Raw genomic sequence first — 15,128 nt, 5'->3', positions numbered from 1 at the left:
AAGAGGTGCATCGCTACATGCGTTCAATTATAAATGCACCAAGGTTCTGTAAGAAATACAGTTCCTGCTAGCATTTAAGAAGAAATCCAAAGTGAATTTAGGTTGCACACAACCAGATACACAGTGTTTACATTAATTCTGTTTTTTTCTTAAAGGGAGTGGTAGCCTTTAGTTATGATTTATAGAGACTTTTATTACCACATCTATTCCAAGGGTTCTCTCACACCCCTTCATTCTGGAGGAACGATTTTGCTTCAAAAACAACTTTAATTGACTTTTTATCTTTCAGTGTAGAATGTGTTTGTGATATATTGTCAGGCAAGCAGCCTGCAGAGAAGTGTAATTCTTGTCTCAGGCCTCTGAATGTGTTGATGGTGGATGATGTTCATTTGTATTCGCTTACCTCAAAAAATACTAACCCAGCCTCAGTTTTAGAGTTTTTGGATTGGGGTGGGGAGGGAGATGAAATTTTGTCTTATTTAGTATTGTACTTACAGACTTTTAATATACAAGTGGTGATTTTGGAAGCATATGAAAAGCACACTTGGGAAAGAAGGTAGCGAGATATGTATGGTGATGTCCAAAAGTAGAGTTTAAATCCTAGCAGGGACCTAGGTACCAGGAGGATCGAAGCTTTGCTGTAGTGAGTACTGCCTACTTGCAGTGTGCTCTGTGCCTCACTTTTCCTGTCTATTAAATAGAGCTCATAAATCTTGCCATCATTTACATAGTGTTTTGATATTAGGTTTCTCTCCAAGTCTGAAGTAACATTAACTATTAGTCGTGGGACTGCTATTTCCCTTTGATTTCTCCCCACCTCCATATTGCCGTGTATGCAGCCCCTTCTTTGGGACAGAGGACAGGCTAAACCACCCTTGCTGAGATTACTCCATCACCTCTAATGGTGTAGCACAAAGCCATTCATTTCTCCACTCTGGAGTCTGAAGTCTCTGAACTTTATTAGCCCAAGGGAGTGGTAGGCCCAAGCGTGCTCCAAAATGCCGATCTCCTGTTTTGATAACTGAGCTCTAAACCCAAGATAAACAAGCTGCCCTATATACTGAACATGTCCTAATTGCACACTTCAAGCAAACCAGCCAATTGATGAGTGTGTGTCGCCCGCTAATGAATATTTGTAGTTTTGGAAGTTGTCGTATATGTTATTCCTTGTAGCTTCTGCAGTTGTTAGCAGAGTGGCTTTGAAGACCCTGTCAGGAGGGGAACCTGACTTTATCTAGACCAAGAAACTGTGTAATTTAATTTCATATGTTAGCTGGGCATGGTCACTCTTATTCAAATTGTATTAGCTAATACTGCTTTTAAACTGTTTACACTGTGTGCAAAGTTGTGTTTAAAATCCTACTAGCTAATACATTTCCTAGTCTAGACTTGGGGAGGGTTGACTCCCTGAAGAACTCATAGCAGGGCTGTTTACTTGTAGGGGGTAGAAGAGTGAGGCAGGGAAAGAAGGAGTAATGATGTTTGAAACCGTCCAAATGACTTCTGCTGTGCCAAATATTTTGCTGTCTGCCCTACTCCTCGCTTTTATTATTGCTAAGACTTTTTTTACTGAAAGTTGGCTCTCAAGTCGTGAGGGTGACTTTGCAAACCATGCTGCCGACCAAGGTCTTAGGCATTCAGCGTTGGGAGCCAGGACTCTCTGTGGGAGCAGTGGAAGTAGGAAGGCACAGAAGAAGCATCGGAGTTGGGCTGGCCAGTCTGGCAGGAGCCCCAGGGAGCCTCCCACTAAGACTTCCATTGAACCAGAAACGCATCGTGGACATCAAGAGCCAGAGAGAAGACTTTCTTGGTGGGAGATAACAGTGGGTTTTCAGATGTATCCCACTAACAGGAGAAAGAGGCTTGATCTGATGTGTAGGTTGCTCCCAGGATGGCCTGATAATAGGATTTCCTTCCTTCTGCAAGTCACAGACAACGTAAATTAGGAGTCCTGTACTTTGACTCACAGTCTAGCACGTTACTGACACATAGAACCTGACCTCCCAGATGAGGTACCTGAAGCAATCACTAGGACATCAAGTGGTGTGAAAGTCTTCAGTGTTGTTGATGGAAATTCATCTAAAGCCTTTTAGATTCTGCTCCACTCTAAGTTCCTAAACTGCCTTGGGTTTGCTTTTCTTCACCTAGTCCTCATAGTAGGTCGTGGAAGGTAGGTGTGATGCTACAGTTGGCAGGTTAGGCAGGAGTACCAAACCCAGTGCTCTGTTTCCTTTTACTAAGTCTGGGTTTACTATAACTTGCCACAGTTCTGATTTAGTAGTGCGAGTGGCATATCTTGGGAGAAAAACTCTATTATCTCAGCCAAGCATAAATACTGTATAATTCCAAGCCCTTCTCAAATGATGGCTTGGATTATTGACTTGAAATGCAGACAATGTCTCCTCCGATCATAGTGGTACTGCCTTTTGAATATCATAAGAGAGTTGCAGTAAACTCTCAAGCTGAATGTAAAATTCCCATTGACAGTGGAGCTGGACTTGCCTGGTTCTCAGGAGTTGTTGGAATTTGATTTTCGTCATGGTTTTCCTACTGATGTCTCCGTTTTTTTGCTTTCTTAAGATATCCTCCTCTCTGGAATGTCTAACCTTTCTTTAAATCGCCTTCTTCCTACAGTCCCATCACAAATCAATTGCACTCCCACAGTTACCATTCAAATATAAATAAGTTAGTTAAATGATTTACCAAAATGTGGTAAAACAAATAGACCTATCCTGTGTTTTGTTTGAGGGTTTTTTTGTTTTGTTTTCTAAAACATCCTTTTCCTTCTCTTTATGTTTCTAATCTAGAGCCTTATAGTAAGGGCTTTTTCTGTCTTGTCCGTTAAATTGCATGCACATCAATAACGCTGTGTATCAACATTCATTAATAAACGTTGGGTCCTCTATGTATCCCCCTTCCTGGTCAAGATTATTCTATACTGTGTATTTACTAGAGCTACATCCTGTCTACTTCAGCTACTCGAGTAAGTAGCAATATTTTAACTGCTGAGTATATAGTGTGCGTCATTTATTTGTCCTGACTAGATCCACTGCTGATTTCATAAACATTTGGGGAAAGAAATACCAAACTAGCAAATATTTGGAGAACCCCCTAATGTAGGATCTTAAGAGGATGATACTGTCTCTCAGTTTGAAGATTAAAATCAGTGCTGTTCACAGCTGATTAACTTTCCTTTCTAATATTTCCCACATATTGAGCTGCTAATGTAGTAAAACTTAATGAAACAAGGTTTAGTAAAGCCACAGAGAATATTTATATGACAGAGAGCTACAGAGTGGTTCAGGCTGTGCTGGCGTTCACTTTGTAATGGCTCGGTGCTTTATCCTGTCCCATGGATGGGTGTAGCAACGACAACAGTCCTTGTGTTGGATTGAAACCCAGCCTCTTTACTGACCGAAAGGTGATGCGAATTAGCTGCACTATATTTTCTTTGTCTAGTAGGTGATCGATCGTTGCTTTCTTTTCCATCAACTCTTAACAATTCTCATTTTTGGTCTCATTTTGACAGAGTCATCAGCAAAGTGGTGCCAGCTCCAGAGGTCAAACCTTCTACTCCCGTGAGCCGGCCCAAAACACCTCCGCCTGTGCCGTCACCGGTCCCAGCTCCCGTTCATGTCACCCCTCCTCCAGCTCCAGCTCCTCCTCCTCCCCAGCCCACCGTCTCGCCGGTCCTCATCCCACCACCCTCTCCAGCCGTCTCGGCAGCCGGAGGCTCCAAAGCTCCGGTCAGGAGCGTGGTGACCGAGACCGTCAGTACTTACGTGGTAGGTAACACACGCTGCCGCGTTTTGTCCCGGTGCCGGTGACGTTCATCTCTTGGATCGTTGAGCCGCTGGGTGACTCATCCTCTCCAGCTGAGGTCCCTGGACTTGTGATGTTCCTCTCTATTTAGCTACTCTTTATTCGGCCCTTGCTTCCATGCATGTGTTTTGAGGGGTTAATAACTGAAAACACTACTACTTGGACTGAATTTTTTTCTGTGTTCCCAGTTCAATATTTAAGTTTCTTCTAACAAGTCCAGTTATATCCCACCCGGTATTTTCTGCTAACTGACTGAGAGCATTTATTTTTGGAGGTGGAGATTTTTTCACAGATGCTTTCAGAAGTGCTGAATTGAAACCTCAAATGTCAAACTCACCATAGATTTTGCTGTCAGTCAGGTCAAGTACAAAACCCTCATACAACATCAAGAATTTGACTTAGCCCTCATTTGAAATGTGGAGAGTCCACTAATCTCTTTTCTGAGTTCCTCAACATACAGAAATTGCAAATGTTTGTGCACCTCAGGAAGTCTGTAGATAGTTCATTAGTCTGCAGTTCATTAGTCTGTTTGACATACGCTCTGGACTTGGCCCCTAGCTGGCAGCATTAAGACTTCTTCATTCCTTTAGAAAAGTCTCCCATCCAACACGATGTAGAAACAACATTCTCTAAAAGAACATGGACATACCTCTGGGCAGGACTAGGATTGCTGTGCTACTGGAAATTTCTACTTTGGATGCAATGTAAAATGGAAGTCCGTTTCTGATCATTGAAGAGCAGCAGATACCATTAAGAACAGGAGCAGTGGTGTTATCCTTCCTGTCCTGGCAAAGTTCCAGCTTGGCTGGTGACACCTTGCTTATATGTAGTGGGTAGCAGTTTAAAAATCTGCATTTAGAGCATTTAAAACACCCAAAACTTGCTTTTATTACAGAGTTTCCTGTGCTTTAATTGCAACATATGCATGATTTTTCTCCTTTTTTTAATTCCTGTTTTTATAATGGTTCCTAGTGTAAAACTACCTCGCCGTTTCTAACGGAAAAGGTGCTCTTCTCTTGCTGGACTTAAACTGTTGTATCATGTTACTGGTCACTATTTAAACAGCTGCTACATTTCACTCCCGAGTTAGTTACAGCACGGGAGGACCTCACATAGGCTGTGCATATCTTTAGGGTGCAGGATACACATCCTCAGCTTCTGTATCGCAGGTGTAAATGCAGTATCACTCTTACGTATTACAGCTTGGAAATTCACTCTGAGAGAGAAGCATTTCCAAAATACTGTACTACATCCCATTTTCTCTAGTAAGCATTAATAGCAAATAATTTAGAGATTATGTTAGTTTAAAGGAAAACCTAGAAATTTGCCTAGGTACTTCTGGTGGCAACACTCTTAGCACTTTATGGAGGATTCAGAGGACGGGTAGGCTCCAGTTTATTTCTTTCTTTTACAACATTATAGTTGAAACCAGGGCTTTGCTGCATTAGGATCCTACATGCAGAGAGACTCCTGATGTGAGACATTTGTAAGTCAAAAAGCTGAGAGAGAGGCTGGGGAAGAAGGGAATAATTAATAACTATTAGCCTCTTGTATGAAGGGAATCCAGGACACAGAACGATGAAATGGCTTTCCCCAAGTCGCACGGGAAAGCTCTTCTAGAGATAAGATTGGAGCCAGTGTGACAGAGGTGCGCAACTCCCTTCCGCAGGGGAGGACAGGAGGATGATTTTATAGCTTTAAAAAAAAAAGATACGATGTGGGATCTCCCTGAAGGATAGCATCTCAGCCAATGTGCTCTGATCATTAACTCTCAGCGGTTTGTACTAAAATAGCATTCAGCAGTCACGTACTGTCCCTCCTTCCAGGACCCTTGGCTCATTAAGGAGTGAGAAGTTAGGCAATATTTTTAACATCCTCATTCAGCAGCCCAAGTTCTTGTTTAACGAACAGGCAGAGGTTTCAGTGATTATACACCACCCTGCCCCTCTCCAGCCCCTGAAAGCCTGAGACAGGCATTCCGCAGACAAACATCCCCCCCGAAAAAACTAAAGTTTGGAAAAGTCAGGGTATCTCTCTTCTAATGGGACACCACGAGGCAGCGCTGCCTACACCTGGCAGCCTAAACCAGCGCCTAAAACAGGCAGCACCCTGGATGGGATGCCTGCCAAGTGCCGGCACCCGCGCCGGAGGACGGCGCGGGCGCAGCCGGGTCGCTCGAGCAGGTTGCAAAGGGCCGTGGCTGTCAGCCCCACGGCCCGCAGCGTTGCTGCTCTGCACCACCGTGGCAGAGCAGGATTACCCCGCAGAAACGGCTACGGACCTTTTCACGCCGGCTGCGGACGGTTCACCCGCGGAGCAGATGCTCCTCTACCAACTTTAAATGACTTTGCCGGATGTGAGATTAGATGTGTAGATAGGAATCATTATTGCAATCAATCAGCTTTAACATCGAGTTCATTTTATGACATCGCCTCCTCCGTATCGCTGTTGGGAAGGGGTTTGTTCCCTGCTTAATATTCCTGGGCTTTGTATTTTCCAGTTTTAAACCACAAAAAAATTGAGGGCTTTAAGAGGAGTCAGTCAAGAGTGATGTGCTGGTTGCAGCTCTGGTACATTCCTATTGATTTTTCAGGAAGTGGTGTAAGATGTACAGACCACCGTGTAGTGTTTGGGGTTTTTTTTCCTAAGAGCATTTGGTTGGGGCTTTTCATCTACTACTTTTTAATATCATTTTTGTAAGTTGTACAGATAGCAAAAAGTTACTGCCTTAGATACGTGTAAATGCACAAAAGCTGAGAACAAAACAGTTTGTGTTTTTGAGATTCAGTGATAATGTGCCAATCTTCATAAAGAAATGACAAAATCAGGGTAATACCCCAGACATTTTGTACTTTGTATTGTTAATTGCACTTCTTTGGGTGGATTTCGTGACATTTTGCATGTATGTTTTTACAAAGGAACTGTTAAAGAAACCACTTGAAATTTAAAAATACAAATAATGGGTCTGGCAGGATATAAACATAACAAAATTTCATAGAGCTCTGATTATGGTAAATCCAGTAAGCAGCTGCCTAATACTGTAAATGATCTGCCTTTCTCGTTTCATTCACCCTTTAGTAAATTGTACTGCGACATAAATGTCATAAGGGGAATGGAAAGTTACTCAGTAACAACTTTTTTTATATCCTGATCTTATCAGCTAGTTGAAGTTGAAGACTTTGGCTAATAAGTAATACGGCAATATATACACATGGCACTGTATATTTTACATGCATATAAAACTGTTATCTTACGCAGGAGGCTGCTGTTGCTCCTTCTTGCCATTAACAGGGTAGAATTTAAAAAGTCGCGATAGTATAGACAGAGAAGGAATTGTGTCCTTAAGCCCTGGCTGCTATATGTGAATGCTTGTGCTTAGGTCGGGTGGTATAACTGGCTTTACTGGTTTACAGGGCAATACAGAAAAATGCATGCTTTTGTCGTCATGTACAGTATAGGAAAATCAATTAAACGTAAGGCCGAGCACTTACGATTGGAGAATTCGTAAATAACAACAGTGACCGCTGAACAGCTTTGTGGGATAAGCAAGAAACTTACGTTTAAAAAAAAAAAAAGTCAATTTTGCTGCCTGCTTAGCCCTGAAAACCAGCTAACTTTCCTTTCCTTTTCTTTGCACCAGATCCGAGACGAGTGGGGTAACCAGATCTGGATCTGTCCTGGCTGTAACAAGCCAGATGATGGCAGTCCAATGATAGGTTGTGATGACTGCGATGATTGGTATCACTGGTAAGTTGCTCTCATCCATCCTTTTCTGCCGTTCCCTGGCAGATTGGGGCTATATTATTAAACCTTTTCTTTTTTTCTGGTTCATGTCACTGGGAATATTTGAATGGCTTTGCTATGTCCAATTTAATAATCTGGAAGATATTTTTATCTCTGTTTCTCTGGAATTTGAAAAAGCAGATTTTAAGCTGCAAAGGAGAGTTACTTTTTAATTAACGGGCACTGGTGATAACAGTTGTTTTTGAAACTGCTGGGAAATATTGCTGATACCGGTAATTTCGTGAGAACTACAGGATTATGAGCATAGTGTATACAGATAGACATTTCAAATTATGAAGCATTGTATGAGCAGTAATATAAATGTCAGCTCTTGTAAAAGAGTTGGAAGGAATTAATCACTTTTTAGGCATTTTCTTAAACAGCTACATAAAATCATAAGATTTTTTGCAGATGTGTTGAAGAAGCATTTGAAATTATTTTAAATTTAGCCTATTATACCTGAAAGTGTGCTTAGATTTTCTATTAAAATAACATTTCTTATCGAGCGTCCTTTTGATTTTTTTTTTTGTTTGTTTCAAAGCAAGTGTTTTTTAGGTTTCTGTTCGACCATTATATTCGTTAAGATAACGATAATATAATTGCTGCATTAATTTGAAGGCCAGATCCTGTCTCCCACTGGAAAGTTTTGTTTCTTTGGCTAAGAGACAAAAGTAACGTTACTCTACCGAGATGATACGATATTTTCCCGTCCTTCACAGGCCTTGCGTCGGGATTACAACCGCACCTCCGGAAGAGATACAATGGTTCTGCTCCAAGTGTGCCAACAAAAAGAAGGATAAAAAACACAAGAAGAGGAAGCACAGGGCACACTGAAGCTTTTGCAGCGGACTGAAGTCGTGCGGTCGCCGCGGCACCTTCTGCCCCGACTCTCACCCTCCGTCGCCGGCTGTTAGGGTTGTGACTCTGGCGTGAATCGGGGGCGAGGAGATGCTCTCTGTCGGGGGCTGTTGTGTTTCGCAGACCGTCTGAGCCCAGGGGGTTGGATTTTGGTACACTCTGATGCTGTCTTTCACCTACCGAGGGAAATTTGCACAGAGCGCTATATGAATGAAGACTTTGGTAGTTGATGGTACCGCTCCCGCTCCTGTGGCTCGGCAGCAACAAAGATGAATGTTGTAAATACAGATTATCTGTCCTATTCTTTCTCGATTCGCTATTAATCCCTCTTGAACCTTTGCAATAAGGTGCTGAGAGGAGGAGAAAATGTAAATTGCAGTAAGTTGTAAACTAGAAGACCTTCTGGAATGATTTCTGTAGTCTGGATACAGTTCAGCCTCTACTCCTGCTGAGCCAGATAATCATAATGTGGAAATAAAAAGTGGCTGGTAAATATTTTTGTGATGAGAATATATGAAGCTTTTTTCCTTGATTTTTAGTACTGACATAAAATAAACACGTTCAAGCTTTTGTGATATATCTTCTATTTTTAAAAAAAAAAAAAGTTTCTATTGTGTCAATTTTTTTCTTCCGTGTGAATTTATTTCGGTGGACCTGTAATATATTTTATACTTTGGTTTTTGTTTTTTAGTCTTCGTCAATGTACCTTTTCATTGCTTGTACATTTCATTGGTGTGTAAAAACACTTCCCATTAAAAGATTTTCACACATGTAAATACCTGATATTTATAAAGTACTTTTTTTTTTTTTAATTATTTTTTAGGGCTTGAGGATTTTTATTCTCATTTGCCTGAGAATACAAACCTAGCAGCTATTAAAAGCCCGTGCGACATACGCCTGTCCTTATGGCTTTAAGGGATTGGCGAGATCTGCCCCAGTGGTGCGTGCACGAGGAGTCGGCCAGCACCATAATTAGGCCTCGATTCAGATACTTAAACATGTGGTAACTTCTTAAGAAGTGAGTAATCCTATTGCCTTCAAGGAGCCTGTTCCCACACTTAGTTATACAAGTGCTTAAATGCCTTCTGAATTGAGAGCTTAGGCCAGGGGGCTCTGCACTTTTAATGGTAGCTACAGTGTGTTAATCTGTAGCTGGAACTGAGCTTTTTTTCTTTTTCCTTTTTTTTTTTTCAACAAGTGGTAGCAAGTTTGCCAAAACGATGGAGCTCGTGTTTAGATGGAGGAGATGCAGAATGGCGTCGAGGCCCCAAGATGCGTTACTTTGCTTTGTGTATCCGCTTGGAAAGACCAATAAAGTGAATACGAGTTGTATTCCCCGCTGAAAATGAGGGGGGAAATTGCAAAGAAAAAAAAAAATAAGGCAGTATTAGATATTGTAATGCAATGGGTCTTAGAGCTAAATAAAATACAAGAATAAATCTGGAAAAAAATTTATACCTTTTGTTTCCAAAGCAATTGCAGACTTTCTTGGTTAATTTGGGGATATTTCTACTTTATACCATACAGTGAGAAACGTCTGATGTTTGAGAATATAGCCCTTTAACCTGTTGCACAGATATTAAGATTTATTTTTTAAATGCATCCAAATTGATATTAATGAGAATGAATTAGTCATGTTTTTAAAAGTACCAGTCTAGTTAGGGAAATGAGGCTTTGCTGATAGAACTGTTAAATTGCAAATCAGTGGAGATATGGATGAAATTGGTTTATTAAAAGTGCACTGTTACCTTCTTTGTTCATGCCACCTCATTTATATTCTGTTCCTGCTAATTACCAGTCAAGAAAGTTCTTGGGTTGGATTTTTCTTTTTTAATTTTATTTTGAATTGTTGAATGTTGCAAACCGGATTCTTGTTTTTCTCCACGTGTAATGTGCAGACATACAAAATACACAGTCTTTGGTCATTTCTGGTCGCAATAATAAAGAACTAGCTTTTGGTAAGTTGTTTATCCTTTTCCTCCTCCTCCCCTCCGTTAATCAGAACTTCTCACATTTAATCAACTAAATTATTCAAAGTGGCATGGGAGGGCTGAACTTTGCTGTTTCGACAGCCGTTCAGGTATTTCTATGCGTGCTTGTGCGTTGCCTGCCGCCGGGTTGGTTTCCTACCCTGGGTTTTATGATTTTATAAATGACCCCTGTGGCAATAAAACCAAAGCATCGTTTTCAGGAGGCTTGTGTGGCTGACGGGATTAGTAACGGGAGAAGGGACCCTTCACCTCTGGGTCATCGGTCTGAAGCCAGCCTTGGTCCGTAGCCATGCAGAGCCTGCCTCCCCTTTCACTTACGCTGGTGGGTATCAGGAATCGGTGGGAAGAAAGAAAAATCAGCTTCCAAAAATAGTTGCCCCCCGAGCAGCCGTGTGGCATGGACCTTCCGCCCAACGCTGAGCGAGCCCAGCTGCTTCCCCAGATGTTTGTATTTGCTGCTATAACTTCACGGGTTGTGTTTCTTCTCCATAAACTCTGCCAGAGTTAGGGCTGCTCCCTTGATTCCCTGCTTCATTTTATGGTTGGGCATTTGTGTTCTTCTGAATCCTTTTATGATTTGGGTTTTAGACACCACCGTCCCTGGGAAGAGGGCACAGCGGGCGGGATGCAGGTTGGTTTGATCGTTGGATGTCGTGGGAGAGCATCAGTGCCTCTGGTTTTCCTGCCTCGGAGGGCAGCTTCATCCAAGAGGGAAGTCAGCTGTGAGCACTGCCTCTGGAAAACATCTGCTTCCACGGGTAGTTGGAGTAGAACTGGTTCAAAGTTTAGAAAGTAAAGAATGAGAAAGTTTTCAGTGAGGGGAAGACAACTCGCCACCTGTCCACGGTATAGAGAAGACGGATGCAATTTTCCCCCCTTTACTGTTGCACCATACGTAGTGGATTTAAGCGGTACAGTGAGTATTGGTAGTAAATACTCAAGAAAAGAGCGTAAAAGCTATTCCGTGAGAAAAGCTTGTTGAATCCTGCCTTTACTCTGGGGCCAGATGATTATCTGGAGTCAGTTGGGAGTCAGTTGGAGCTGTGTCAGTTTACACCAGCCCAGGAGCTGCCCGCTCGCACGGCCAACGTCGGGGCTGGGGAACAGCTCCATTTATTGTGAAGCGAGGCAGGGGTTTTTTATCCTTTTTATCCTGTAAATCCTCCTTTAGGGCAGCTTGTGCCTGCAGGTCGCTGGAGAAAACGGCAGTGCTGGGTGCTCGCTGCAAAGCGCGTTAGTCGTTAGGTAAAATTGCAACTTGTTATTGAGTTTTGCGCCCAGGAAAAACCATGACGTTAATATCGAGACAGTAAGCACGAAGCTCAGAAATGGAAGAAACTATCTTGACTACTGATTTTTATTGGAGGGCAGAGATATAAATGCAGAGCATCCATCCCCGGAGTAATGGGGATGCACTTTTCCTGAGATAATCTTCCTTAGGGGCTGTATGTCGTGCTCAAAGCATCATTTCTCTGCTTGACAAGGTGTTTCTCTTCTGAAGGTGTCCGCAGCTAAGTACAGTGAGGATCTTTATGCTCCGCAACTGATTTGTGATTCCAAATGTCCTGGAAGAGAAAGGGAATTAAAAAACCCGAATCAGAGGGTATCAGAGCCTGCTGACTTTGTCTGGGCTTTCCAGAGATAAAATATAGTGTATTACTTCACTGTATCACCTAAACCTTCTTTGTTCTCCTTTCAATAGGACGATTAAACAAAGACCTACTAACCAAATTAAAGTATAAAATGAACACTGAGATATGGAAACCTTGCCAGAAAGAATGTTAATGAATGAAGTTCACTAAAGGCATGCTGGCTAAGTTTTCAATACAAATAGTTTTATGGCCAATCTCTTTAGATCATAGCAGTTTTCTTTAGAAGTTTTAAGTCTCAAAAGTAGATGAGTTTCCTTCGCTGGGGAATGAATTAGATAATGCTCTGAATAAACTCCCTCTTCGCAGTCTTGTCAGTCATGCTACTTAGGAAACTCTCCCTTTCTTCTGGGGACTTTCGGATCAGCTGTAACCTAAAAAGCAGAAAGCTGCTATTAATCCATGTGTGCTGTATGGCAGAGGGGGCTGTAACGGGAGATTTACGGCCAGCAAACAGCTCGTACCTGGCTGATGTGAGCAGAAGCCTTTAAACGTGAGCTATGGCAGCTGATCCTGGCGTGCTTTCCCTCGAAGGTGCTGCTTCAGGCTGTTGAAGGTTTGCGCCGGGTGAAGGGGGGGACAGACTTTTTCATAGAGCCTGTAGTGCTACGGCAATGGGTAATGGTTTTAAACTAAACGAAGGTAGATTCGGGCTAGATCTGAGGAAGACATTTTTTACGGTGAGGGTGGTGAAACGCTGGCACAGGTTGCCCAGAGAGGTGGTCGATGCCCCATCCCTGGAAACATTCAAGGTCAGGTTGGACGGGGCTCTGAGCAACCTGGTCTAGTTGAAGATGTCCCTGCTTGTTGCAGGGAGGTTGGACTAGGTGACCTTTAAAGGTCCCTTCCAACCCAAACCATTCTGTGATTCTAAGATGCAGCCCTTCGTGCTTATGGAGTCCCTTTTTGCACCAGGACTTTAAATCCTGTGATGCTCTCCGGAGGGAGAGAGGAGGAGTGCTGGGGGCTACAGGACCACCATGCCCCCTTTGGCTGCTCCCCCTTGGCAGTCTCCTCCTTAATTTTCCTTCCAGTCCTTGTTTGCTCCAGAGACCCTGACCCTTAACTCAGGTTTCTGGTGGCCGGCGCCGAAACCACAGCAGCTCAGCGGCTGTTGGGTGCCTTGCACAGCTGGAGACTTGCTTTCAAACGTGGTGGTGCTGATAGTTGAGATTTGGTGGAATATTGCTGCCTTGAGCTACGGCCAAGGAGGCCAATTTTTCCAAATGTCAGGTAAGCCCAGGATAGGTGGAAGATCTTCCACATATTTTTTAAAACACAGGAGAAAGACATTTCTGATGAATACAGAGCTCCTGGCTGTGTTCTCAATGTAAGTGTTACCGTAAGGACTTTGAAACAGATTTACAAAACAAAACAGAAAATAATTAGGTGATTTTATTGCCTAAACAAGGGGATGAGGGAGAAAGAGACTTAAAACACATTTACAAAAAATTAAGTTTCGTCACCTGTCACGACTAGGAATTTGGTTTATAAATTAGAAAGTCTTGCCTGTCAATTCCGCCCTAAGCCAGCATGGTTTTGACAACTTACTGTGCCTGTCATTTGCTTGCTGTGGGACTAATGACAAGTGTGATGGGGTGTCACTGTCCCACCACCCTGGTGTCACACAGGGCCTCCAGTGCTGCTGCCGCTTAGCTGCGTGCAGGAGACCTTCAGGCTTCTTCCTTCAACCTGATCCCTCCCCAGGCGTGGGTCTGGGCACTATTTGCCGTGGATTTTTTTAAATTTGGCATCCAAATTCTAAAAAAAAACTTTTTTTTTTCCTTATACAGAAACAAATTAGGAAATAGGGCAGGGAATAGTGTGCAATTGTTTATTTTTAATTGAGATGTCATTTACAGCACTTTTCTAATAACTGCTGTAAGAATTCTCATCTTTAGGGAATACATCTGCTCCTAGGTTTTGTTGTCCACATGGTAACCATTGCACGCATTCAAAGGGAGAAACATCGTCTTGTTATCGGGGAAAGCTGGACACAGTTCTCAGCTCTGTCGTGGCTTTACTGGTGCGTTTGGGCACAGGATCCGTGCGTGTCCCAGTTTCCATCCACAGGAGGAGGATAATGTTTCCTGCTCTGGCAGCTCTGCTTCGGTCTTGGACCCAGGTGATGCGAAGCTTGTAAAGATAGCCCAGACCTTCCCACGGGTTAAATAACTAGAACAACACCCTTCACACGGCGTGGTTAAAACTGCGGAGCTATTAGGAGTTCCCCCAGTGCTGAGTCTGTCCCTGAAGCTGCTCCTCAACTGAGCCTTTCTCCGCACTTCTGCACTTGCGATTTCATTGAGGTTCAGAGCTGGAAACCATCTACTACGCTCCTGAACCAGACAGATCCTTCGGCTTTGCAGGTTTTAGTTGATCCTCTTCCAACAAGTTTTCCAACATGAATGCAACTCTCTTCTCATCCGCTGATTTTGAGCCTTTCTGTGGAAGGAGCCTCTCTGTGCTCACATTGAGACCTTATTTTGCTACTAGCTCTTTTTTGCTTCCAGGGATATCTGGTGGGGTTTATCTGAGAAACAGCTTCTTGCTTAAAATTAGTTCAGGGACGTCAAAATACACCTCTCGTAATTCATACAATAGCTGCCTTCTCTGGGCTTTGTGGGCTGTGAAATGTCTGAGTTAGTACTTGGAGTTGGCATGTATTAAGATGCTGAGGATGAAGTGATGCTGTTGTTCTCTATAATTTCTTCAAAGACAGATGCTCAGTCAAGCCCAAAATCCAGGCCTTGGCCTCAGTATCTAATAACCCAGCCCGACCATTGACTTTTAGTGCCACCTACTTTCTAAAAGGCTGGATTTGCAGTGCCACAGCTCAGGAGGGAGCACATCCCTTCAACCCTCTCAGTTGCCACCGGCCAAATGCCGCTTTTATTTGCTTTCAGGATTGCTTTGGCCTGACCAAGGAAAAAAAATAATAATCCCAAAGCAAGGATGTTCAGCAATTTTGTGCTGAGGATCCCACTGAAAGTGTCGTAGCTATCAAATACAGGAGATGACATTT

General features: G+C 42.9%; 1 protein-coding gene across 2 annotated transcripts in view; it reads left to right on the top strand.

Annotated features, from left to right (window-relative positions):
* TAF3 (TATA-box binding protein associated factor 3) overlaps window positions 1–10,425 on the top strand; it is a 121,037-nt gene extending 110,612 nt beyond the window's left edge. For both annotated transcript variants that reach the window (XM_052790012.1, XM_052790014.1), the window contains exons 5-7: window positions 3,530–3,785; window positions 7,463–7,569; window positions 8,325–10,425. In XM_052790012.1, coding sequence (XP_052645972.1) covers window positions 3,530–3,785; window positions 7,463–7,569; window positions 8,325–8,439 — 478 coding nt within the window. In that variant the 3' untranslated portion in view covers window positions 8,440–10,425. The remainder of the gene's footprint in view (window positions 1–3,529; window positions 3,786–7,462; window positions 7,570–8,324) is intronic.
* Window positions 10,426–15,128: the final 4,703 nt, after the last annotated feature.

This window comes from Harpia harpyja, chromosome 6 (genome assembly GCF_026419915.1).
Source record: "Harpia harpyja isolate bHarHar1 chromosome 6, bHarHar1 primary haplotype, whole genome shotgun sequence".
NCBI classification, from domain to species: Eukaryota; Metazoa; Chordata; class Aves; order Accipitriformes; family Accipitridae; genus Harpia; species Harpia harpyja.
Note: the sequence above shows the minus strand (reverse complement) of the source record. Positions and strands in the feature narration are given on the sequence as shown.